Consider the following 25894-nt stretch of genomic DNA (forward strand, 5'->3'; position numbering starts at 1 on the left):
AGGGACTTTGCGGAGGATGCGTTAAAGATAGTCGGAACCATCTTGCTGAATTTGAAAGGCAAATCTGAATTGAAAAGTGTGTGCACCTCTGTACGGGTGTTCGCTATGTGAAGCACGAAAGTTTCACGGGCCGAACTCAAGGCCACCTCTCTCTGAGACAAAAGAGCTCTTATTCTTGCCATGCCGTTGAAATCTGTCCCAAGGTTGGTATTTGTGGCCAGATTGAAAACTCCCTATGTTCATGTGTGGGAGGAAATAGAACATTTCTGCAGCAAATAACCCGTTCACTTACTGTTACGATAAAAGGAATACTTTTAATTAACTCAGAACAATCTTCATTATTGAGCATCAAATAACTACCATTTTCCAACAACTTGAACGTGGGGATGATAGCAGGAACTGGCGTGCCTTGCAACACGCAAGCCATATTTGGTCGGTGTTTGTTGCATGAACCGTGTAACTGTATGTGCCTACACATTAGTGAATGATCTGGCGTCTCAGTGCATTCCTCTCCATTCAGATAAACTTCTTGATCATCTTTGAAACATCTGTATGTGTATGGAAGCGACCAGACCTCATGAAGAAAAGCACTACCTAAAGGTTCATAACGACCTATTGGTATATATTTCATACAATTTGAAAACTTATATAAAGCAAAAGGCAGCGTTATTAAACCGTGGATAAGGCACGTTGCCAAAAAACCCGCAATCCTCTGCTGATGATGTCACTGAGCATGTCATGAATGATGTAATATGTGACATCATCAGCAGTGGATTACGGGTAATAGTATCTCTAGTTTACTCCCCTATAGCTGTCTTTCTTTTAACATAAGTGTCTGTTTCCTTCCCTTATACTTACTGTTTTTGGTTCGCTTCCGGTTCGCGTACCGGGGAGCGAACTGGGAAGCGAACTAAGAGAAATAGAGGTTGGCACAGTTCCAAATATTGTACCAATTTTTTAATAACGGGGAGGTAGTTCTAAAAAGAACTTTTTTTTTATTTTTCAGAACATTTTTTTACTTTTTTTGAATTTTTCTGAACAGTTTTATATTTTTTGGGGTTTTTCTTGGAGGGGGCAATGAAAACGATTCATTGTAAAGGGCTCAACAGGAGCAACAAAACAAAAAAAAGAAGTATTTATTATTTTGGGCGTTTCGTACAAACTTGCATATGATAGTCAATAGCTCTGTTGATCAGAGTGATGCTTTTTTCTCCGTAAGAAATGAATCCATCGCAAAATACGCAGATGTGTTTTACATCACCAAATCTCATTTGTATATTTGGCACCATCTCCCTGCCCTCTGGTCCCGTTACTTCCGGTACAACAGATCTTCTGGCCATAATAGGGAGATTATCTAGGTCGTTCCGAAACTGTGCAGCACTGTAGTTGTTAGGATGCCACCTAGTCATATGGCGATGCATTGTGTAGTTTCCGAAACTGTATTTTTTGTCGGTCCCTCTGGACAGTCTATCTTGACATATAAGGCAAGTTACGTATCTTGCATTTACTTTTTTCTGACCTTTGGGAATTTTAAAAAATTGCCAAATGAAGTTTTCTTTCCGGTGAGACGTCCTGGGCTGCTCAGGCAAAAACTGCCTCTCTTCGTGCTCGTCCTCCTGTTCCTCTTCTTCCTCTCCTTGTTGAATTATAACTTGAGCAGGTGGTCCACTCTTCCTTGGATGTGGTGGAGGTGGTGGGGAAGCACCAGCTGAAGCTACTAAAGAAGCCATTGCTCAGTGATCACAAAGGGTCTTTCTCTCACAATGATGAAAGTCAGAGTGAGGAAAGAAGGAGGGATTTTCATCATTTGGGAAAAACAAGAGTTCTCAACCAATCAAAAGTGTTCATTTTAGATTATATGACCTAGTCTTACATCATTAGGAAACCAAAAGTGAAATGAACCAATGAAAAGTGTTATTACCAAGTCACATGACTTGCTGTGTTTACGTTAAGCGCTTTGCAGGGCCTCCCGGTTTGCTTCCAGAAACCTGCGCTTTGCGACTCGCTTCGCGTACCAGTTCGCTAACGTTGTACGTCATATGACGTATCACGCGACAACGTGAAACGTCATGCGGACGGGAGGCGTCACGATGTTGTTTTCTAACGCGGCACTTGCGGTAAAGAAACGTTTACCGGCTCGCGGTCTATTTCGCGGCATCAAGGTCAGCTAACGGGAAGCTTCCCGATTCGCGAAGCGGGAACGAAGAAAAAAAAATATTAAAAAAAAAAAATATTCATAAACATATAAAATATATTTTTGGATTTAAAGAAGAATACATTTTACAGCTACAGATATTAGCTGTTAAAAAACCAATGAAATTCACAGAAAAAACCATAGGTTATAGACCATATATAGTTAGGAATTAGCATTTACAAAACCTTGAAAATTCACTGAAAAAACCATAGGTTATAGACCATATATAGTTAGGAATTAGCATTTAGAAAACCTTATTTTACTCACACAAAACCATTGAAATTCCATATATAGTTAGTTGCACTAACTATATATCGCGCACCCGCAATCCACTGCTGATGATGTCACATATTACATCATTCATGACATGGTCAGTGACATCACTGATGACATCACTGATGACATCTCAAATGACATCACTGATGACATCACTGATGACATCTCAAATGACATCACTGATGACATCATGACACACCAATACCAGTTACTACATAAGCACTCACTGATTCCTACGTCTACACACACATTCACTCATTCACCCATACAATCACTCATACATACAGTCACTTATTATTACAACACTATCATATGCACTCATACACCTATGCAGACAGTCACACACTGCCACTCATCCATGGAGTTACTCACACACCAAACCAGTCCTGTAAAGAATCAATCACACTTCCATTTCTTCATCTATACAGTTAAACACAGAACACCATACTTCAGTGACATCACTGATGACATCACTAATGACATCTGAAATGACATCACTGATGACATCTCAAATGACATCACTGATGACATCATGACACACCAATACCAGTTACTACATACACACTCACTGATTCGTACGTCTACACACACATTCACTCATTCACCCATACAATTACTCATACATACAGTCACTTATTATTAGAACACTATCATATGCACTCATACACCTAGTCAGTCCTGTGAAGAATCAATCACACTTCGATTTCCTCATCTATAGTTAAACACAGAACACCATACTTTTCACACATATACTAACACATACTTACTCTCTTATACAATCACTGATACAAGTACACATTGATATGCACAGAGTCACACACCTCCCAGCCAGCCACACACACACTCAGTCTTCCATACATCCAGTCATTCTTCAATATGTAAAACGTATTTAAACTTTACAAAAACACACAGACACTAGATGATGTCATCAGTGATGTCATTTGAGATGTCATCAGTGATGTCATCAGTGATGTCACTGACCATGTCATGAATGATGTAATATGTGACATCATCAGCAGTGGATTGCGGGTGCGCGATATATAGTTAGTGCAACTAACTATATATGGAATTTCAATGGTTTTGTGTGAGTAAAATAAGGTTTTCTAAATGCTAATTCCTAACTATATATGGTCTATAACCTATGGTTTTTTCAGTGAATTTTCAAGGTTTTGTAAATGCTAATTCCTAACTATATATGGTCTATAACCTATGGTTTTTTCTGTGAATATATATATATATATATATACACACATACATACATACATACATATATATATATATATACACATACATATATATATATATATATATATATATATATATATATATATAGTAAAGCAAATTGCGCAAGCGCTTCGGGAGGGCTCACCGCTTCATCCGACCCTTCGGTCTGTGTTTGGCTCCTCTGCAATGTTCACAGGTTCCCCTGAATTAAAATTGGGTCCGACACGTTTCGGGCCACAAACGCCCCTTCCTCATGGACTTTGCGCAGTTCAACACCATGTTCTCTTCACGCTATTCAAACGCATCTTAGTTTGAGCAGCTGGCGTCGTCCTCCCTGAGTGGGTGGAGTTTGGCAACACCGGGACTTCTGGTCAACGTAGTCCTGTGAAGTGAAACAAAATAGTAACCTTGAGTAGGTTGGCTTGTCTGTATATAAAGCTGCATATATATATTTTCATATATGCTGGGGTCACACACAGAGCATGGGTGGGAATATTCAGTGCTTATGATCCCTAGGAAGAGAAATCTTTTTTCCCCATGTTTTGCAAGCTATTAGTGTCACTTACTTCTAGGGAGGAGTGAAAGTTCTTATACTTTATAATGGGATCTTGATGCCCCTTATCTTTACACTGGACATTTGGTCTTCAGGGGTGTCTCCAAGTATCCAGGAGGCCGCCAAATTTAGAAGGCCAATGGATATTTGTGAGATATGAGAGTCTAGTGCCCTCATCACATTCTGAAGGGGGGCCCTATCATTTTTTGTAGTCATTGTCTGGTGGTACCTTGTGGTAAACACTTATGGTCCTTTCCATTCAAGAAGAAACCCCCGTTAATTCTTTCACTTGAAAAAGAGCTCTTTACATCTTAGCCCTGTGTGAGTGACTGATGTCCCTGCTATACAAATTTTGTATCCTTGATCTCACTAATATCCATTATAAAATGTCCTCTGCAGACATAAAAATCTTCAGACCACAAACGTATCTATAGTAAAACCCAACCCCATTTCACCGGTCCTGACTGCACCTCCCATGCAAAAGAGGATGATTGCAGTTATGAAGATTTCTTTCTCCAGCATTTAACCTCCAGCCCTAGTACATGATTGCAACCTGTCGTAGAGTATGATGTCAAATAAATGCAAGTAACTCCTGCTGAGTGAGACATCAGGTTTCTTACTGTTTGGGAAAGTCCCTTATTATAGTGTTGAGTGCATTAGACTCCTTATTCTTGAGTGACTTCTTGTAGCCTCTTACAGTTGAGTCCTTTGAGGCTAAGCACTGTAGGGCAGAGCCTCTGAGGTCCACTACTGACCATTTCATATTTTGTCAACAGGTTTCTTGAGGGCCTCCGACTTGCATCTTGTCCAGCAATGGATCTCCTAAGATGGTTCGTGCATGCCCCACGGCGGGCCAGCCGTGGGTGCCTCTCTGTCACCTTTTCCTGCTTCTGCTTGGCCGTCCTGTGCTTGGTGTGCCTGAAGACGGGACTCATGCTCCAGTATAGTGCGATGAGGAATGCCCGCCAACAGCATCACATCCAGCCTGGGGCAGCCTCTATCATGAAGATCCTACGCAACATCCAGACCACATCTGGAGGCAACTTAAGTGTTGCTTCTGCCAGTGGATACATTGATGTCTTTTCAAGTGTGACCTCTGCACCTGAGCATCACTACCCTACTGTCCCTCCGAAAAAGACAAGTAAACCTCCTGTTAGTTCGGGGGGTGGCTGGTTTCAAGGAGTAACTAATTTTTTCCATGCATTAACGAGTGTTCCAGGAAGGGTTCATGTTACAACCCTGGCCAGATACAGGCGCAATGCCACCAGGAACTCCTCCCACTGGGTAGTGTGGAATGAGAAGCTGTCACCCAAACAACTGAGCAAACATTTGCAGAAGGTCTTTCGCAAACATGGGTCTAAGAACAAGTACAACGTAGTGAAGGGGGATCACAAGCGGGGGAGTAACAGGACCCAGGCTGCTGGGCATGAGCTGCTTTGCATGCTAAGAGAAAGAGCAAGTGTGGAGACACTCCAGCCACACCGAGGACCACCCGACACAGTGGAGTGGGCTAAATACCTCCCTTTCCAAAACCTCTCCGAAGAGTTGGGTCACCTGAAGAATTGTGCTGTGGTCTCATCAGCTGGGTCCATCCAGAGGTCCAGTCTGGGCAAGGAAATAGGTAAGATGTGCATTTGAGTACTGGAATCCCCTATGAATGCTCCCAGTTGTGAGATGAGGTCTGGGCCAAAAGCTGCATGCAGCCTAGTATTTTGCAGTCAAAAGCTCAATCTAGCTTTAACTGCTAAGTCACAGAGCATGCTCCTGGTCGGATCCCTCTGTATTTCAGTGTTAAATGCATACAAATGTCATGCAGGTGTATTTGCCACCCATGTTCCTGCAGTTATTATTCCACCTACTTGTTATAAAAACAGATCTCCTGTTCATAGGGACAGTGGTAAAGCAAATCCATGAAGAACAGAGCACTCTGATGTAAAGGGATAGCAAATCCAAAAGGTAAAAAGGTGTTCTAGCACAATATAGAAGATTTACTATTGTCCAGCAATTTTATCAACTCAACGAGATTGACTACCAACATATAATCAAGATAGGAAATCTATACTTCTCTATGTATGTCATCTGTGCAGTGCTTAGTGATGTCTGAACTGCAATATGAAGTACAGTAAAAATATAACAATAATAATAATATTAACAAATGTATTATTACAGTTATCATTGTTATTATTATTACTGTTATCATTGTTTAAAAGCACCTATCATGGGTCCCTTGAACACTCTCTACCCTCCCATGGATATGACAAGTGTGATTCTAAAAGTGCTCTATTGGGATAATTCATAATCTTGCCTCCCCTTTTACCATCCTGCTTTCCTTTCCCCACCATTCCAGATGGCCATGATGCAGTTTTGAGGTTTAACAGCGCCCCCGTGCTCCGATATGCGGACGATGTGGGAACGAAGACGACTCTCCGTTTAATCAACTCCAAGGTAAGGTGGCATGGCCCCTAAAATGTCAGAAGAAAAACTTCAAGTCATTTCATGCCATATTCAGGTAACTCCTACTTTATCATAAAGCTTTATGTGGCTGTGGGAAAACAACTACCAGGTAGTGTCAGAAGAGACAGTTTAAGGCATAGGCAATGTTGGCTCTGGCCAAGGGCCCCTACCTTTATAGGGACCAAACCATTAAGATTTTACAACAGCCTCAGACAGTCTATAGTTTTAAAATAGCCAGTTTGTTTACTTAATTTCTTTTTTGTTTGGAGCCAGCACGACCCCCTCCTGAGATATAGAGAGGTGTAAGGAAAAATACTTTTTAGATTCTGGTTGAATTCAGCAAGAACTTTACGTTTTTAAAGTGCATAGATCCTGCCCAACTTTACAGGCCTTTACCTTTATGCAGCGTGTACCTCTTACTATGCTGTAAAGATTGGCATTGTGTGCTCCCTCTGTGACTGCATCCTTGTGGAGCTGCTGCCAGACCAGTGTGATAATAGCCTGAAGCCACCTGACTCCGAATACCAGTCCCATGCAGCACAGGCAGAGCAATGAACACAAAGCACCCATCAGAACCCTCTGCCTGAATGATCCTGATAGACTAGCTGCACCACGCACACATTTTGGATAGGCTTGGTTGGACCACTAGTCTTTCGGATTTTCTGGCACAGTCCACCTGGAGACCGCTTACGCCGAGGTAGGCTAAGTCACAAATGGGGTAACCCAGTATCCCTAAGAACCTGGGCAGTCATACGCTTATTATCAACAATTGGTTCATTCGGGTAAAACATATTTCTTTACTTATCTCATGTTGGCACACTCTATTATTCATTAATTATCAGCTGGAAAATTCAGAACATGATTATTTGAGAATAACTGAAAACTGAGAATCCAAACAATTCACAAGGCTTCTTGCTATCCCACAGTAAATCACCACTGCTGCACAGGTCCTCAAAGGTTGGCCCGGCTGGGCTTACTAGGAGGTGAGTGATTTAATTGTTAGGCTCTTTCCTAAGCCTTTTTTAATGAGAATCCATATCTGAAAAATGTTCTTTTAATCCATAGGCTGCCTCCCACCCCACCCAATCCCGCACAGTCCTGAAGAAGACCCGCTTAGACGCCCCAAGTGTGCTATCCAAGGGTTGAAACGTCGACAAAATCCCAGTGGACCATTTTCCTTAGGATTCTGTACCCAATACTGACGTCTGAAGTGAACAGACCATACTAACCATTTTTTGCATTGGTCACATCCCTCCCCTCCCCCTCCTACTCCTCACGATTGTCGTACCATTATTGTATATATTGTAAATTGTACTGGCACCAATTACACTGAACACCAATTGTCACAAATGTCACTACTTGCTCAATATTGTACAGCACCCTCAGCCTTGGTTCTTCATGTACGTTTATAAATGAATGAATTTATAGATGATCATAACTTATAAAATATCATTATAACTCCTGAATTGTTTGGATTCTCAGTTTTCAGTTATTCTCAAATAATTATGTTCTGAATTTTCCAGCTGATAATTAAGCTCAGCTCGTCATGAGGTGCGCCTGTCGAACGCTGATGACGAGCTGAGCTCGTCATGTAACGCGGGTTTTTTAAAAACCCAGCGCACAGCGGGAAAACCGCTAGCGCGCATGCGGTTAATGAATAATAGAGTGTGCCAACATGAGATAAGTAAAGAAATATGTTTTACCCGAATGAACCAATTGTTGATAATAAGCGTATGCCGAGGTAGGGTCCGATGGTAAGGCAGTGTATAGTGCAGTGCAGAGCAGCATTATATGCTTCCTCCAAGGTTCCACTGTCCAAGTGGAGCTGCTGATGGGTCGGTGCAGTCACAGCCTAGTTCCATCTTACTCAGACTCCCTAGTTCTCACAGAGCAGGAGTGGTAGTGCAGCAAACAATCTACATGCACTGGCTCATGAGGTGAGGCACCAGTCCATTTGCGCCACTTGCAGCAGGTTTGTTCAGCCCTAGTGTCACCCAGCCAGAGAGAGGCTGTTTGTTCTAGGGCTGGGCCCAGGTGTAGGCTGGCAACGAAGAGGGTTGTCTATGAGCCACCCATAGCTATGGAGGGCGTGAATGATCTGAAAGTGGATAATATAATCAGAGTTGGTTTGAGTGGGTGGCCCCAAATTATGTTTGGCCCAGGGCCAGTGGCGGCGCCTCCACTTCATATTATGCGAATACCTCAGGTAAAAGTACACACATATATGTGGCCATATCAATATGATCGGATGAAAAAAAATGACGCTACTCCAGTACTTTCGATATGAAATACACGAATAAATGTGAGGCTTCCCCGTTGGTTGAAATCTGTAATTTACATGAGTGTTTGAAATACTATGAATTGCGGGAAAATATTCACATGTTTAATCTTATTTCTGCAAATTACGGGGTTTGAAACTGCTGTTCTGCAAATTAAATATCAATAGATGTTTTATTTGAAGTGCATCAAATAAGATACATTTGCAATATTAACTCCTCAAGAGGGGCCCTATATAGAGGGAGGACAGCCATTGACTGATAAGTGTGGTGGCCTCCAGAAGATGTCAAAACTTGTTCTGTATTTTAATTGGAGGATTGTGTGAGGTTTTAGACTTTATGACCTTATCTCTTGCCAATTGAAGCAAATTTACCAAAATTCATGGTATTTGTAAGATATCATCTTTATTTTTTCTTATAGAGCATAAATGCCATCTCATGCTTAAAAGTCATCTAATTCATATTATGCACTCTTTGCCTATTTGATTTATAGCATCATTAATGTTGAATATTTGGAAAACAGTGGAATAGAATTTCAGAATTAAAGCAAAAGGCACTGAAATCTGCAAAACTTTTTTTTAGCAGTGTTTAGGAGGACTCCACCAGACAGCGCAAGCTGCCAGGTTTAAAAAGCCTATGTCCAGCTTACCAGATCTTATAGTGGGTTTAAAGCCCACCCATTGCTTGCCATTGTTCGGAATTATTATCACTCTCATTTGCTTACTTCTCATTCAGTGGCTTTCCTTGTAGATCTTGTGTTTGTCCCTCCTATGAAGCATAGCTTATTTCTGCGTGTCCTGCCACTGCTCCATTTTTTAGAACTATTTTTCTTTTGCTTAGCACTCCGCATGCGTGCATGTGTTGCTCAGTTATCTTCCAAATGTGATCTTCTCCCCATCCTCCTCCATGTTTCTCTCTTTTGTTTGTGAGGTTTTATCTCCCTACTGCCCTCTCCTCACTGCTCTCATTCGTTTCTTTTTTCGTAATCACACCACAAACGCACGTTTTCCCGCTGCCTCCGTTATGTGTGGGTCTCCTCTCTCCTGTTATATATCGCTCTCTTGTGCTCTTGTCTACAACCCACGCTGCTCTCTCACATCTGTATGGATAAGTTACTTACTGTAATCCTAGTTCTCTTCCAGGGGTATCCTCATCAAAATCATAAGCACTTGAATATTCCCGCCCTTGCCCGGGGACCCCGGAAAACATATCAAAATTATATATGAAAACATATATATATACAGCTCTCTCTCTCTCTCTCTCTCTCTCTCTATATATATATATATATATATATATATATCAGTGGCAGCGCCTCGAAAGGGGCGTTTGGGCGCCGCCCCCCTGCTTTCTCGCAGTGCGAGAAGGCAGAAAAATAAATGGTAATAACTATCATCTGTTTCTGCCTTCTCGCACGGCGAGAAAGCTGAAGTTCCTGGTTGGGAGTGGGCGGTGTTGCCCCCAGGGCAGGGGGAGTGGCTTGCCCACTGTTGTTCATACTGACTGTTTGGGCAGCCTCAGGCCGCCCAAACATGCAGTATGAACAAGAGTGGGCAAGCCACTTCCCCCTGCCCTCGAGAAACACCGCCCACTCTCTATGTGTTCTCAATGCTTGCTAAGACATGACCCGGGTGGGGCAGCAGCCTTACCAATCACAACGCTGGCATAGTGCCATGGCAGCGTTGTGATTGGTGGAGGGGAGGGACCAGGGAGGCGGCCTGATGACGAGAGCTGCAGAAATAATGCAGGACGGCAGGAGTGGGAGTCGGGACAGAAGCTGAGGTGGTTGATGGTAAGTTTTATTATTTTCATTTAACACCTCACCTCCCGTTTCTCCCCCGTGCAACGACCCCATTTTCACACACACCCCCACCCACTCGTCATGCCGGCCGAGGCCCGCGACTGGTTGCCTTTGACCCTCTGGCATTCATTCATAAGACGAATGACAAACAACACGCTTTCCTTTCAGTATAAGGTGCCAGTATGTTCGGTTCCTTCAACATTTTACTTTCACTTTTCGGGAAGTCACAGGGTTAGGTTATAGGCGCTGTGCAGCTCTTGGTTTAGAAGCTTGCACATATGGAAACGATTTAACATATATATATATGCCAGACTCCCCCCACTTCATTTTTTAGGACTTGTGCCGTGCCCTGCTGTGATTCAATATAGATGAATGAGAAAAGTCCATTCTCCGATTTTTATTTACAAATTTCTCACTTTCGTTTTTAATGTAAAAATCGGGGAATGGACTTTTCTCATTCATCTATATTGAATCAAGCAGGGCAAAAGAATGTCCCTATAGTAATCCACCACCAATTCTTTTTGGGTTTTGGAGTAGCGTGCTGGTGACCCAAAAGCACTGCAACTCCTCGTCAGGGGTAAACGCTGTATAAATACAATTATAATTAATTTTCACACCACAAAACCCTCGAGTTCTTACCCTGTGTGTGTCTGTGCTCCACAGGCATAAGGGAGGGAGCAGTGCAGGTTCTAAAGGGGTAGCACATATGGCCAAGTGGGTGGCGAGCAGTGCAGGGTAAAAAGGGAGGGAGCAGCAGAGGACCTGCAGGGGGAGGCAGTGCATGGTGGGAATTCAAGTTTACCGAAAGCAGTACGACGAGTGTCCTTGCAAGAGTGCCCTGGAGCCTGGCGCAAGCAATGGAAATGCGTTCAATGCCCCCTCCCTGCCTGGGTATGAAAGACCACCATAATTGGAATGCAATAGGCCCCTCGTACAGTGAGGTCTAGTGCCTCTGCACCCTCTGCACTATTGATAGGTGCATGAGTACTTGCTGTCAGAACAAGTGGTGCAGGCTTCTTTCACTCACAGAACAGTAGCAGGACAAGTGTCTCTCTTTCATAAAACAGGTACCAATTGTGTTGCTGAGATTAACAACAAGGAGCAAAGAGGGAACACATTCTTTGTGTTTTGGTCTGCTTTCACACACTGCATTCCCTCACAAGCACTGCTTTGTTTGTTTTTTGGACACAAGTCTTTCTTTTGAGCTTGATGGTGCCAATGATGAGAGCAGGGCAATCCTGGTGAGTACATCAAACATACAAAAGCCACACAAACAACACAAAGTTTAGCTTTATTCTCTCAGTTACGTGTTGGTTGCGGGGGGTTAAAAAGGAGAGAAAGGCTAATACCTATCTAGCCATGCTCTACTTGCAAGTAGAGAGAGGAGAGAAAGGCTAATACCTATCTAGCTGCCAGGTAAAAAAGAGGAGTGATTTGCAAATGATTTGCATATGATGGTACACTAGAAAGTGGTTTACGATTTTATGCCGTAGTGGTCTAGGTCTCGTTTGTGAATACCAATTGTGTTGCAACAACAGTGCAAGTTTCTCTTCCTTCTCAAAAGAGGTACCTATTGAGTCACAACAAAAGGACAACTTCCCTTCCTTGACCAAAGAAGCACAGCATGGCAGTAGTGGTGCAATGCTCCCTACCCCACGGACACAGCAGACCTGGGACACCGGGTTGGGGGAGCAAAGGTAGATGGGACTCTTGGGATGTGACAAGCTCTTGACATAAGGATAAAGCTGTGCACGAACTACAATCCCATACATATGGGCCAAGGTTGAAAGTAAAGAGGCCAAATGGAGCCTTGAAGTCCTAAAAAATGTTGTGGGGGGACTAATCAGGTACCTTGCCTTGCACAGCCTGACCTCTCATACAGGCATTCTGCCCCGATTAGTGCCGGTTCTTAAAGAACATAATTCATACCTCGCCTTTTATCGAGGCAGTTTCATTGGTGCATGTGTAATAATGATACAGTGAAGATGAAAGCACTGTAGTGTACAGTAGGTTTAAAAGTTCATGTGATGGTATCACTAACTTGTGTCTGACAGAGATCCTGGCAGACTGTTGGATCATAAGTGCTTAAATGGCGCCCATGGTTGCAGGTGTTGGGCATTACTTGTGTCCTTGCGCTGTTCACTATTAAGACACTACTTTTTTTCTTTCGTTTTTAGCTAAGCACACCCTGAGAGTGCATGTGTTTTCGCCCGCCACAGTGAAGTACGATAATTGTTTTATGCCTCTCCACTTTCAAATTTCACCAGCCGCCATTGATATATATATATTTTGAGAATATTTTGTTTTTAAGAATTATTATGAAATTTTTGTTGGTGGTCGGGCGTTAGAATCCAGAATTAATCTAGAATATAAAGTCTATCTATGTTAGAGTGTATGGATATGAATGCATGTCATTTTTAATACACCCAATGGGCCATCCAGGCCGTAATTGTTAATATTATTGGTCATAGGTTATATGAATGGAATTAACCTATGGACGCCCTTTCCCAACGAGAACATATATTGATTTAGTGCAATGCGGGACTGGTTGACTTTTAGAGAATGAGTTGCATATATTAGCAAACACGATGAACTAGCCCATTCAGGGCTAAATAATGTAAATATCGTGTATATAGCATGTAAATATTTAACTAACTGATCTAGTCGGTCTGCTTAATATTTGTCTTATGTTGACCAGTTTAAACATTGCTTGATTGTTTTTGCTTTGATTAATTTGAGTAATTCACCATTCAAAGATGGCGCTCATACATTGAAGAGATTGGTCCATTGTTTGTTTCAATGGTTTTGCTTTATTATACTTCCACCTTGTCGTTGCCAGCTGACACTGACGAAGGCAAGAGCTGAAACGCGTCTGTTTGGAGAATATCTGCGCAATAAACTTGAAACTAAGTTTAACCTGCTGCGAGTGCTGTTTCTATTGGTTTCCTTGGAACCACGGAGCTCGAAATATATATATATATATATACATATATATATATATATATATACATATATATATGTATTCACTGAAAAAACCATAGGTTTTACACACGTTATAGTTAGGAACTAGCATTTACAAAACCTATGAAATTCACTGAAAAAACCATAGGTTTGACACCAGTTATAGTTAGCTGGAAATTTTACTGATATAAAACCAATGAAATTCCACGTTATAGTTAGTTGGACTCACTATAACTTGCGCGTGTAATGCACTGCTGATGACGTCACATATTACATCACTCATGACATCACTGATGACACCATCCTTGTGACACAGTGACATACCTCCTTTCACTGTAATCTAACCCTTGAAACGCATATTCAATAATAGAAACTAAAATTTTCAAAAAAATGGAGATGCCCATACCAGTTACAACAACCAATTCAATAATTCCACCATCTATATACACATGCACTAATTCACCAACAGTTCTATATAGTCACTCATACATATATTCACTAATCATATGTAGTGATACACCTACACATCCTGTTACACACCGACAGTCATCCAAAAGTTATTCACACACATACTCACACATGCAAATAAACTATTGAACATCCATTTATTTGCATAAACAGCTATACACACACTACCACTTTACTTTTAAGGAAACTTACACATACTTACTCTCTTAAAAAATCACTTATAGAAACACATACTAATTTAAACAGGAACTCTTACAATACCTCACTCTCACATATACTCACTTATATACATCAATATTCACATATACTACATTAAAACATATGTAGTTACTGATAAAGACACTAATAAGAGAGTCATTCACTCACTAACAGAGACATATACACACTCATCCACACATACAGTCCTGCACATATGCTGTCTTCAAAACACATTCAAACAGAGACTCAGTCATTCTTGCATCTATGTAGTAAGTAATACCCCCACCAAACCATGCAAACACTCATACTGATACTACGAAAAACATCTAATAACCTATATACATACACATGTACCTACTCATCAACCCATGCAGCCACTTATACACAAAGTGAAACACTAATACATATATTTAAATATTTAAGCATTACTCACTAATATATGTATTCACTAAGATATTCAATAATATATACATATATAACACATGTTTATTTTTCAGAAAGACACACATTCACTGGATGGTGTCATGAGTGATGTCATGAGTGATGTAATATGTGACGTCATCAGCAGTGCATTACACGCGCAAGTTATAGTGAGTCCAACTAACTATAACGTGGAATTTCATTGGTTTTATATCAGTAAAATTTCCAGCTAACTATAACTGGTGTCAAACCTATGGTTTTTTCAGTGAATTTCATAGGTTTTGTAAATGCTAGTTCCTAACTATAACGTGTGTAAAACCTATGGTTTTTTCAGTGAATTTCATTGGTTTTTAAAATGCTAATTCAGAAATATCTCGTGTATGCAACCTATACTTTTGTCAATAAAGTTCTGGCAATATTTTTTTCGGAAAAAATCCGTTTTCTTCATTGTTCAAGTTGCATAGAGACTCCTTGTAAAGCGATACAGAATTAGAAAGTCGGTACCTTGCCTTTTTTTCAACGCATTAAAATTTGTCTATAAATAAAAATAGCCTTTCTAAACTTTCGTGCACGACCCGGTGTGCGCACTCTCGGCAACAGTTCTCAATAAAATGGATAGCGCATTTCCAAGCTTCCGTGCGCGACCGACTGCGCGCACCCGCCTATATATTTCGTGAAAACTTTGCAATCTGAACTTATTGAATTTCTTTATAGACCCATCAAAGAACTTATAATACGTCAAAGAGACTAAACCTAGGCTTCTTTTTTAATATTATGAAAATTTTCATTAAATGGAGCCGAATGTCTTTTTAAACTTTTGTGTGTTACCCAATGTACACACCTTGGTATTTAAAAAAAAAAAAAAAAGGTTTTATACTTTAACAATTGTATGCTTGAATCGAGCTCAAAAGATATATTAAATCCGAATATGTTTGAATTTACTTCTTTTCACGTTTTGAAACTTCGCTGAATTAGACCGCTACTTCCAAATGATGTACGTGACTAGATACTATCACCGCGTACACGTCCTGAGACGCGCATGCGAAGTCATGTGACTTGAAAACAACACTTCCAATTGGTTCTTAGTAGTTTCTAGTCTGCAATTTACACGGAGGACTCCACCCACTTCCCTCACTATCTTTTGTACTCTCAAAAGAGAACAACGTTCAACATCCTTCGGAAGACTTTGCTGAAATGGCTGCCGCCCCGCATTCATCTTCCGAATCGGAAGGAAATGAGCGACTACCTTTAAAAAGAAAAAAGGAATCTTTTATTTGGCAATTTTTCACTTATCCTGAAGAACAAAAGAAAGTTAATGTGCCAAAAGTTACCTGCACGATATGCAATAAGGTTCTCTCAAGAGGAAATCCAACAAAAAAATATTCCTTTTCCATACATACCATGGTGCGGCATGTCAAACAAGTGCACCCTGTTGAATTTGCAAAGGCATCGACAAGGGCCCTGGCCACGCTATTACCATCAGAGGTGGCCAGCACATCTTCTGGTGGACGACCTGTATCTCCATCGAGTGCACAGAAGGACTTGAGATATTTAACTATATATGGTCTATAACTTATGGTTTTTTCAGTGAATTTGCTCCGCCGCCCACCCCGCCCAAAATAACGAGAAACCCTATGCAAATATTATAAATATATACAACACACCAACAAAGTAACATGGTAAAACGTTTAATTAAATAACTATTTACATGGCAGCCTGCTGCAACATCTCCGCCAGGAGACGGCGTGGGGTGCACTGGAAGGGAGAGGCGGCGCGAACGAACCTCCCCCACCTCCCCAGGTGGAGGTTTCTCAGCTACACCCCAGCGCTTCACTGATCTCCTTGTCCTCAGTCAAGCATCAATAGTAAGATTTTCATAGGTGAGTGTAGGTTCATAGTTTGCCATCCACAGACTAAAAGCCTGGAGTGGCAGTGAAAAAACCATAACTAGGTAAGAAGGAACGCAGAGGCTGTAGAAAGGACTCTGCATATGCTTGGTCCCTGAGATGCTTCGATGTCACAGCCTTCCACAAATGTCATAAGTCCTGGATGTTGGGTGCCATAGTTGAGGGTTTGACCTAAAGACACGTCCTGCGGTGCCCTGGTCCAACCATCACATATACCTGCGCCAGGAGACGGCGTGGGGTGCACTGGAAGGGAGAGGCGGCGCGAACGAGCCTCCCCCACCTCCCCAGGTGGAGGTTTCTCAGCTACACCCCTAAAGACACGTCCTGCGGTGCCCTGGTCCAACCATCACATATACCTGCGCCAGGAGACGGCGTGGGGTGCACTGGAAGGGAGAGGCGGCGCGAACGAACCTCCCCCACCTTCCCAGGTGGAGGTTTCTCAGCTGCACCCCAGCACTTCACTCGACATAGGCGGCCGGCTGCCGGGCTCCGGCGGAACTTTTAGCCTTTTCGTGACTTTTCCATTCTGGACCTTGTCCCACAATCCGTTTGACCTGAAGACACGTCCTGCGGTGCCCTGGTCCAACCATCACATATACCTGCACCAGGAGACGGCGTGGGGTGCACTGGAAGGGAGAGGCGGCGCGAACGAGCCTCCCCCACCTCCCCAGGTGGAGGTTTCTCAGCTGCACCCCAGCGCTTCACTCGACAAGCTGAGTTGCACCCGCTCCTGCGGCACATTGCCTCGCTCGGCCAGCTCAATTACGCCTGCTCTTGCTATTACAGCGTCTCACCCGCCATCCGGCTGAATTGCACCCACTCTTGCGGTACAGCGACAGGCGGCTGCCACGGAGCTCAGGAAATGGAGGTCGGCTCCACAGACTTGGGCCTGGCCTGCAAGGATGACTCTGGACAACCCTGGAACTCGAACGCTTCACTGCTACGGCATGGGCCCCATTCCCAAAAGCGTCCCATCAACCTTGAAGATTCTACAAGAGTCACCGGGGCCCCCGACTCCCGCAGAGTTCCGGTGGGAAGCTTCTGCCATGATTGCTCGCAGAATGGCCACGACGTAGCCACGGGGTGCTCTCATGCTAACGCCAGCTTCAGTCTGAAACATCCAGAAACACTGTAGACTACCAATTCAATCAGTTCCGGTGGAGCCCCAACGACGTATCGCGTTGTTGCATAATGCGTCATATGACACGCCGCGTTAGCGCACCCGGAAGTCCTCCGGTGCGCGAGGCGCGAAGCTCAGCTTCCCGGAAGCAATCCGGGGCGCGGCGCGGAGCGCGTAACGTAAGCATAACAGGTCATGTGACTTGTTAATAAAGCTTTTCATTGGTTTAGAAATATTTTTATGCGCATATTTGACTATTTTATTAAAGACACTACACATAACCTGTTTTTCAAGTTATGTTTAATTTTAAATGAAACGGTTTACATTTTCACTTTTTATTTCCAGTAAATTTTAAAAATAAATGTTTATAGTTCCATATGCTGAAGCACGTCAGCTTCCCACCCTATGTCATACAATTCTGACAAATCGGCATCCTCATCATGTTCTTCATCATCCTTAGGATTTAAATCATCTAAGGGATCCACTTCCACTGATGTTTCAATGACAAGTTCAACGATAAGATCGAGATCAACAGATTGCTCATTATCACTCATGGTTAATGTTGTCGTTATCTTTAAAGAAAGAGAACAACAATGAGATGTTGCAGAGTAAGAGACAAATCTCAGAGACTATAATAGTAAACAGGACTCATCTCTTTTTAACCTTGGATAAGCCTCACCAACTCTGTGTCCCCTGCTCATACTTAAATGTAAAGGGGCAGATTTATGTTAACTGGCGCATCCCCAGAGATGCACCAGTTAATGTGCACCGCTGCTCTGCCACCCATGGTGTGCCGCATTTACAATGTGGAGCACCATTGAGCAAAAACAACACAGATGCGTCACGCATCTGTGCCGCAAAAGCAGCACATTGCAGGAATCACGTCGTAAGCGCAACATGTCTACTGCAATGCACAGGAGCAAGCCACACATTGCATGGTGCATCACTCCTTATGCCTGTTTCAAACAGGCGTAAGGATTTGATTCAGCAATGCTATAAAGCTGACTCAGTGAAATCTTCTAAATTTCACTGTGTTAGTTTTACAGGGCTTTCATGCAAATGAATGCCCACCCTGCAACAAAACGCCTATATGAAACCTGACGCAGGTTTCATGTGGTGTAGAAAATGAAAATGTATATGTACATAAGCGGCGTTCATTTGTGTTCACCCTCACCACTGTTGGAGTTAAAGCGAAAGTCACGGCACAGTGGCCCCGCCATCTTGCCCCCTTTTAGGCCCCATCACGAACATAGATAGCCCCACATAGCAAAACGTGATCTTATCGCCTGCCCAACTTCAGATCTGACCCCCCCCCCCTTTTGCTCTCATGTCCTGTCGGAATGTCCGGCTGTAGATTACAATCACATGTTACATTTGGGAGGGGAAACGACATCAGAGCGACAAATATTAGAAATATACCACACGACAGCAAAATAACAGGTTAAAACGTTTTTATTCTTGAACAATAATATATTAAAACAACTATTTACATGGCAAACGGCCGCAGCAACAAACCCACAATGCATTTCGCCGTCTACTTGACGCCGTCCCTGTCCCTCCTTCCCCAAAGTAGCAATGTTGGGCTACTTTTGGGCTGCTTTCTAGTAGGGTTTTTGAGCGTCAGAAAGTCTACAAAAGCCGTCGGCAACGGCCTGGGGTGGAGAACCATTACGCGAATAGTCCGGAGGCGACACCACGCGCCAAGGCCTGTCCCCAGGATGAACCAAGGGATCCGTTCCTGGGGCCGTGGCAAAGAGCGGCCGGCCGCCATCGGCCAGAGAAGGCATGGGCCCTACCCGAGTTGTAGTTGCCTTCCCATTCTCTTCTTCTTTCGGCGCCTTGCAGGCCACAAGGGGGGGATGTCTTGCATATGCCTCCGACCCCCCCCCCTCTCTTCATCGCCTGGTCCGGCCATAACAAATGTCAGCAAGATGCCGTGGGGTGCACTGGGAGGGAGAGGCGGCGCGGACGAGCCTCTCCCGCCTCCCCAGGTGGAGGCCCCTCAGCTGCACCCCCAACGGTCCACGCACCCGGCAAAGGGTTCGTCCACTGTGGCGATATAGGGACGCTCCACGAGCCCAGCAAAGGGTTCGCATACTCTGGCGGTATAGGGACGCTCCACGAGCCCAGCAAAGGACTCGCCCACTGTTGTGGTACAGCGACGCTCCACTCACCCAGCAGGGTCTCGTCCACTGTGGCGGTGCAACGATGCTTCGCCCGACAGGCTTGAGTCCATCTGCTCCTGCAACCCAGTGACTGCCGGTGGTTGCAGATCTCCTAAAAATGGCGGTCGACTTTGCAGGAATGGGCCTGGCGTGAAAAGTTGGCCTGGTCGCCTGTTAACCAGAAAATGGGCCCCTGTCTTTCCTTTCAAAATGCTGCCAACAATATTTTCTGAATGGAAGACACCTGTCCAGAGGCGTTCTCCTCAACTTTGAAGATTCTACGAGAGCTGCGGAGGGCCCTCGGCCTCCGCGGGCCTCCGACCGCCCCCGATGGAAAAGGACTGCCATGATTGCCCGCAGAATGACCAAAGCGTAGCCACGAGACGTTGGCGCTCTCATGCTGACGCCAGCCTCAGTTTGAATGACCAAAAATCCTGCAGACTACTGATTCGATCGGTTCCGGTGGAACATCAGTATGACCCGGTAGGAAAGATTGTTGCCCCTCCCTTTTCTTTGATTGATGGTTCATGTCACCGGTCCCTTCTGTTGCCCCTTAACGGAACTTCTGGACTGCCGAAAGAGATTCTGGTCCAACCCAGAGTTGGTGGAGATATTTTGACTATACTTGGGCCCGCCTGACCCTACCCAAAATGGCGCCGATATAAACGAAACTCGCAATTCCCCGTTGTGTTCCGGATGCTCAGACTTCAGATCATGAAATATGGATGCAGTTCTTGAAGCACATGGCGGGAGGGGATGAGTATTGCTTGAACATTCGGACAATGAATTGATATTAAGTTCTGACGCATTATTAATTACAGTTTTATTGAAAGGTCGATTTTTCAACACTGATGGTACTTGCCCACAATGAATTTTCGATATGATTCTATTGCACTTATCGAACCTTGATGAAATAAAATGACCACCGACTCAGTTATGTTTTCCTCAGATAAATATGCCCTCTTGTACAGCCCCAGTCTGCTCCGTGGCTGGCCCACGTAGTTTTAGGCCTGCATTTGTGTGTCATCACTTACGTGGTTGTATGCCTGCATTTGTACGTCATCATTTTTGAATAAAGATTTTGTGAAAACCAAATATAATAGTAGCTCTTGAATTGGTAAGTTCGAATACATAGCCATTGTTTCCGATCTACGTAAAATACAGGCGAAATAAAGCAAGTCGGTTACTGAAAGGTCAAAAATCAAAGTGCCCAGAAATAGTGAAAATGTAAATGATCCAAGTCTGTTACGTGTATTTTTTTCTTTTGTGCAACATAAGGCAATCGATAAAGGTCCCGGTGTTCTGTTTTACCTTGTATGCCACATATCTCAGGGAAATTGTTTCAGGTGTACACAAAAGAAAAACTCGAATTACTAACAATTTTTGGGGCAGATTTACAAACCCCTATCTCCATGGGAACGTCACTTTTTGCGATATTCCCGTGGTGATATGGGTTTCGCCCTATGTACAAGGCACCGTTGAGCCACTTACTATGGCTTAACGCTGCTTTGCAAATAAGAACCACTTTCATGCAATACTTAACGTGAAAGAGGTGGGCAGTGGGTGTTGCGATGGGCGTTCCACTGCAACAGCCATTGATTTTTTAACGCTGCCTCCTATTTACAAGGGCAGCGTAAATAGGAGACTGCGCCATAATTAAAACCAGGAAACACCTGGACTTAACTTGACGAAACGAGGATAAATGCTTTATTTCTCCTCGATTTTGCTTTTTTCATGTGTGCTGCCTTATGCAGTACACATGGAAAAAGTAAAACGCCTTGGATTTTTTATGTTCAGGAAGGAGGATCTTCCTGTACATAAACAATCTTCCCCTGCACGCAGTCACACTTGCACTATGGTGCAAGGGTGCCTGCATTGCCGCTACCCTGCTAAGTGTAGCGCAAGCGCAGGGGGAAACACAGGGCTGCACCATATTCTTGTAAATATGGCCAAAACCCTCGTTTCCGAAGTGGTGGACCGTGTCATTAAGCCAAGGAGGATAACGACACGCTCCTCCACTTCTGTGAATTTACAAAAAACTAAATAATTTAATGGGAAGATTGGTGCTGCATCCCAGTGACAAACCTTTACATGGCTGGTTTTATTTTGCTGTTCGAGGCTCCTGCTCCTGCAAGGGCCAGTCTGGAAACCAAAAGCAGCCCTAGAAATTTTTTTCAGACCAGTCCCCATACGGTGCATACCAAGTGCAATGAGTGAGCCTGACCACTACAGAGGGTGCTTTGGAATGCTCTCCCCCAAAGGTTTTTGGGAAACAATGGTGCAGTCTACAACACAGTTATCATTACAGATTGAATTTTATTAGCTTTCAAAGAATAGTAAATGAAGACCTTATTATGCACAAGGATACGACAATCTGGGAAGAAAAATAAGTTACTTACAAAAGCAGTAAGTAACCCACTGACCTATGCATATAACATTTTTTTTAATTAAATACATGGTACATATTCTTTGCAGTAACCCTCTGTGCTACATTAGATAAGTTGAAGTTGCCACTGGACAAAACTCTCCTCTCTCCAGCAGGTACATTAATCACTGGTGTTATCTTGACACTTTTATTGTTGCTCCAAAACTGATAATTCTGCAAGGAACTTTGAAGTGCTTTTAAAACTGCTGCCTGCGGACCCCCTGAGAATGGGTCAAGGACCCCTGGGGGTCCGCGGACCACAGTTTGGGAAACACTGGTCTAACCACTAGCATTTTCATGTATCGTTCCTAAACTGAAAAGCTAGAGACCTTCATCCATTTATTAACATATAATGAGCCTTATTTATGTTAAAAGTAACGCACCGGCGGCGCAAGGCCTTCATAAATCTGCCCCAATATACTTCCTCATAAGAGTGTATAATTAATTTTGCTAAACCATATTCATTTTTCATCAACTATACCGTTTGTATTTTATGTACTAGTGGCTATACCGATTACTTTGTTTTTTACAATGTCTGCACTCGTATTAGATAAGAAACTTGCCTTGAAAACAGTGCATTTCTGAATAAACATTTCAAATATACACGTTCTCTCTTTTAATCCATAATCTCAACTAAAATGATTGTATATTGAAACAGTATTCATGAGTTCCACGTAACTTCAGCTGTACTAACTTAATATTTTCTTTTGTCGACCTGATTTACTCATACTAGAACCCACAGGCCTATAACAGCCCGTGAACCCTTTCTTTTACAGTACATGACAAAACAAACAGTTACAGACTTGCCTTTACCAATGCTTTGTACGATGTACAACAGTGACAGTCACAAAATAGATATTCGTTTGACGGAAGTCTCAATTATGCTGCTATCACTGCAACCAAAATTCAATGGCACAGATATCCAGTCAATACAGACTCATATATGTCTCTTCAGCCAATCATATTTCCTCCCGCAAAATTTTGTATTCAAATTCACATTTCAGTTGGTTGTCCCTCACAATATTTTCAATGTCACATAAAAGTCACCCATCACCCACTGCCATCTCTGGCTGTTTCCATGGTAACACCTCATTCTGCACCTGGCTGAAGGCACAGGTCAAAAGTTCATATCTCAACGTTCTACAGCAAACTAACAACACTGTTTTCCCTCCAGAAACACCTGCCTATCCACAGCTCTGTTACATGTCATTTTTTTCACACCCAATACTACTTTTTCTTTTACATAACATTAACATGCAACGTAGTCTTCAATCTTCATGTATTAGAATCACCCAATCATCTTTTGTTTTTCAACCACACCAAGCCTCATCCATTTTTTTTATCCTGAATTTCAGCTTCTAACTGCCATTCCACTTCCACAACCCATCGGAGCACGACTGCATCTGCCTTGAAAATGAATGTTTGGCTTTTAGGACACAGCTATATTCACTGGAGTGGAAAATATGCAGCAAGCAGACGAATTTCCAACCTTGATTTACCAAATGTGCAGATAACGTGGATTGGGCAAAGAGGATTAAGATGTCACCAATTAATACCATTGGTGAAAACTTTTATGCATCTCCCAGAACCAGACCTTATAATTGTGCACTGTGGTGGGAACGATCTAGGCACATTGACTGGGGTAGGTCTGGAAATGCTTCTAAAAGACACCTTTAGACAATTGATGACACTTTTTCCTCGAACTGCCTTGGTATATTCCAATATATGCCAAAGACAGAAATGGAATTGGTCCAATCAACATTGTGCACAAATTGAGAAAGCAAGGAGACATGTTAATAAATCTGTTTCTGCTTTCCTCAGAGATTATAGCATGGGTTCTATTTACCACAACAACTTGCGTTACCACATGCAAGACATCTATAGGACAGATGGTGTTCATTTCACGGATGAGGGAAACAGAATCTTCCTCTGCAACATCAGACTCTGCATCGGTACTTACTTATAAATGCAGAAAAAACTCAATTAACACAAGGGCTCTTTTCAGAGCCACCTTATATCAAAGCACTCAAACTTCTGATTTATCTCCATTTTCACACTCTTGTAAATAGGTGTGCGCGCCCGAGTGCGCGCACCCCGCAACTTTTTTTCAAAAAAAAAAATATATATATTTTCGCCTTTAAGGACCTTACTGCACACCCTGAGAAAACCTACGCAACAAAACAACCTCTACCTTCTCCCCTTTCCATGTTCCAACGCTTTGAAATGACAATATATTTACTCGCAGTGACAAAATGGCGGTCAACACTTCCTGATTTCCTTCAAATCGAACGTTAACAGACGTCACGCAGCAACAAAAAAAATTCCGCTCGCGCGCAGCCGCTCGAGTGCACGCACCCGTCCGCGCTTATAGATATATAATTGACTTTAACTTTAATTTTCTCAGCAACTACTGAACGGATTTACACCATTCCACAAAAAGCGTAATCTGCGAGCCGGACTCTACAGTTTTGCCAAATTTCTTATAAATCCATTCAGCCGTTCGACCTGTAGCCGTGTCTAAACGTCCTATGGAAAATAACATGGAGAAAACACGTTTTGGGACCCCCCTTTTATCTCAGCCCCCACTTCACCAATCCCCCAGGGAAGGAGCGCAGTGGACCGAGCCATCTTCTTTGAGAAATTCGCAAAGATTCATCCACCAGGGCCAAAGTTAATCCAAATAGAATGTTGACGATTTCCTATGGAAACTAGGTCCTAACTATAACTACCTACTGGCGACCGCCAGTAGGTAATATATATATATATTACCTACTGGCGGTCGCCAGTAGGTATATATAGTTAGGATTTTTTCTCTATGGGATTTTTGAACATTCTATGTCTAATAACTTTGGCGTTTGTGGACGGAATTGGCAGAAATTTTCAGGAAAATGGAACATTTTGTTTCTGAGCAGCCCCTGGAAATTTGGGGGGGGGGTTCGTCAAGGGGGGGCCGAGAAAAAAGGGGGGTCCCAAAACGCGTTTTTCCAATGTTAATTTCCATAGGGCGGTTGGCCTCACTTTTAGCCCGAACGGCTGAATGGATTTGCACGAAACTTGGCAAAATTGTAGGGACTGTTAGCCCGATGTGCCTTTGCTAGGTCTCAATATATGTGCTCTAGTGGATTTTGAGAAATTAACGTTCAAAAAAAGATATATATCTGTAACAGCGGACCGGGCAGTGCTCCGGTTCGCGTACTTTTCGCGTTACGGAGCTTTGTGAAGCGAAGCTGATTGGTTCTCCGGCGTCTGTAAACATTCCAAACAGTCCGTAGCGGCCGCCATCTTGTCTCTCGGTAGGATCGAGAGACAAGAGGAGGCCAAAGCGAAGGGGCAAATGACCATAAGGGGGCATAGTAGATCCTCCCTGACCCCCTAGGTTTGATGTACCATTTTGCCAAGTTTGGTGTAATTCCGTTCAGCCATTCAGGCTGTAGACGTATCTAAATGTCCTATGG

The 25894-nt window shown here is 43.1% G+C and overlaps 1 protein-coding gene across 1 annotated transcript in view; it reads left to right on the forward strand.

Annotated features, from left to right (window-relative positions):
• The first annotated feature begins 5060 nt into the window (after positions 1 to 5060).
• Positions 5061 to 25894, forward strand: part of LOC144798272 (beta-galactoside alpha-2,6-sialyltransferase 1-like) — a 153825-nt gene continuing 132991 nt past the window's right edge. Inside the window, exons 1-2 of the mRNA XM_078669045.1 lie at positions 5061 to 5868; positions 6595 to 6692. Coding sequence (XP_078525171.1) covers positions 5061 to 5868; positions 6595 to 6692 — 906 coding nt within the window. The remainder of the gene's footprint in view (positions 5869 to 6594; positions 6693 to 25894) is intronic.

Source organism: Lissotriton helveticus, chromosome 12 (assembly GCF_964261635.1).
Source record: "Lissotriton helveticus chromosome 12, aLisHel1.1, whole genome shotgun sequence".
In the NCBI taxonomy this organism is placed as follows: domain Eukaryota; kingdom Metazoa; phylum Chordata; class Amphibia; order Caudata; family Salamandridae; genus Lissotriton; species Lissotriton helveticus.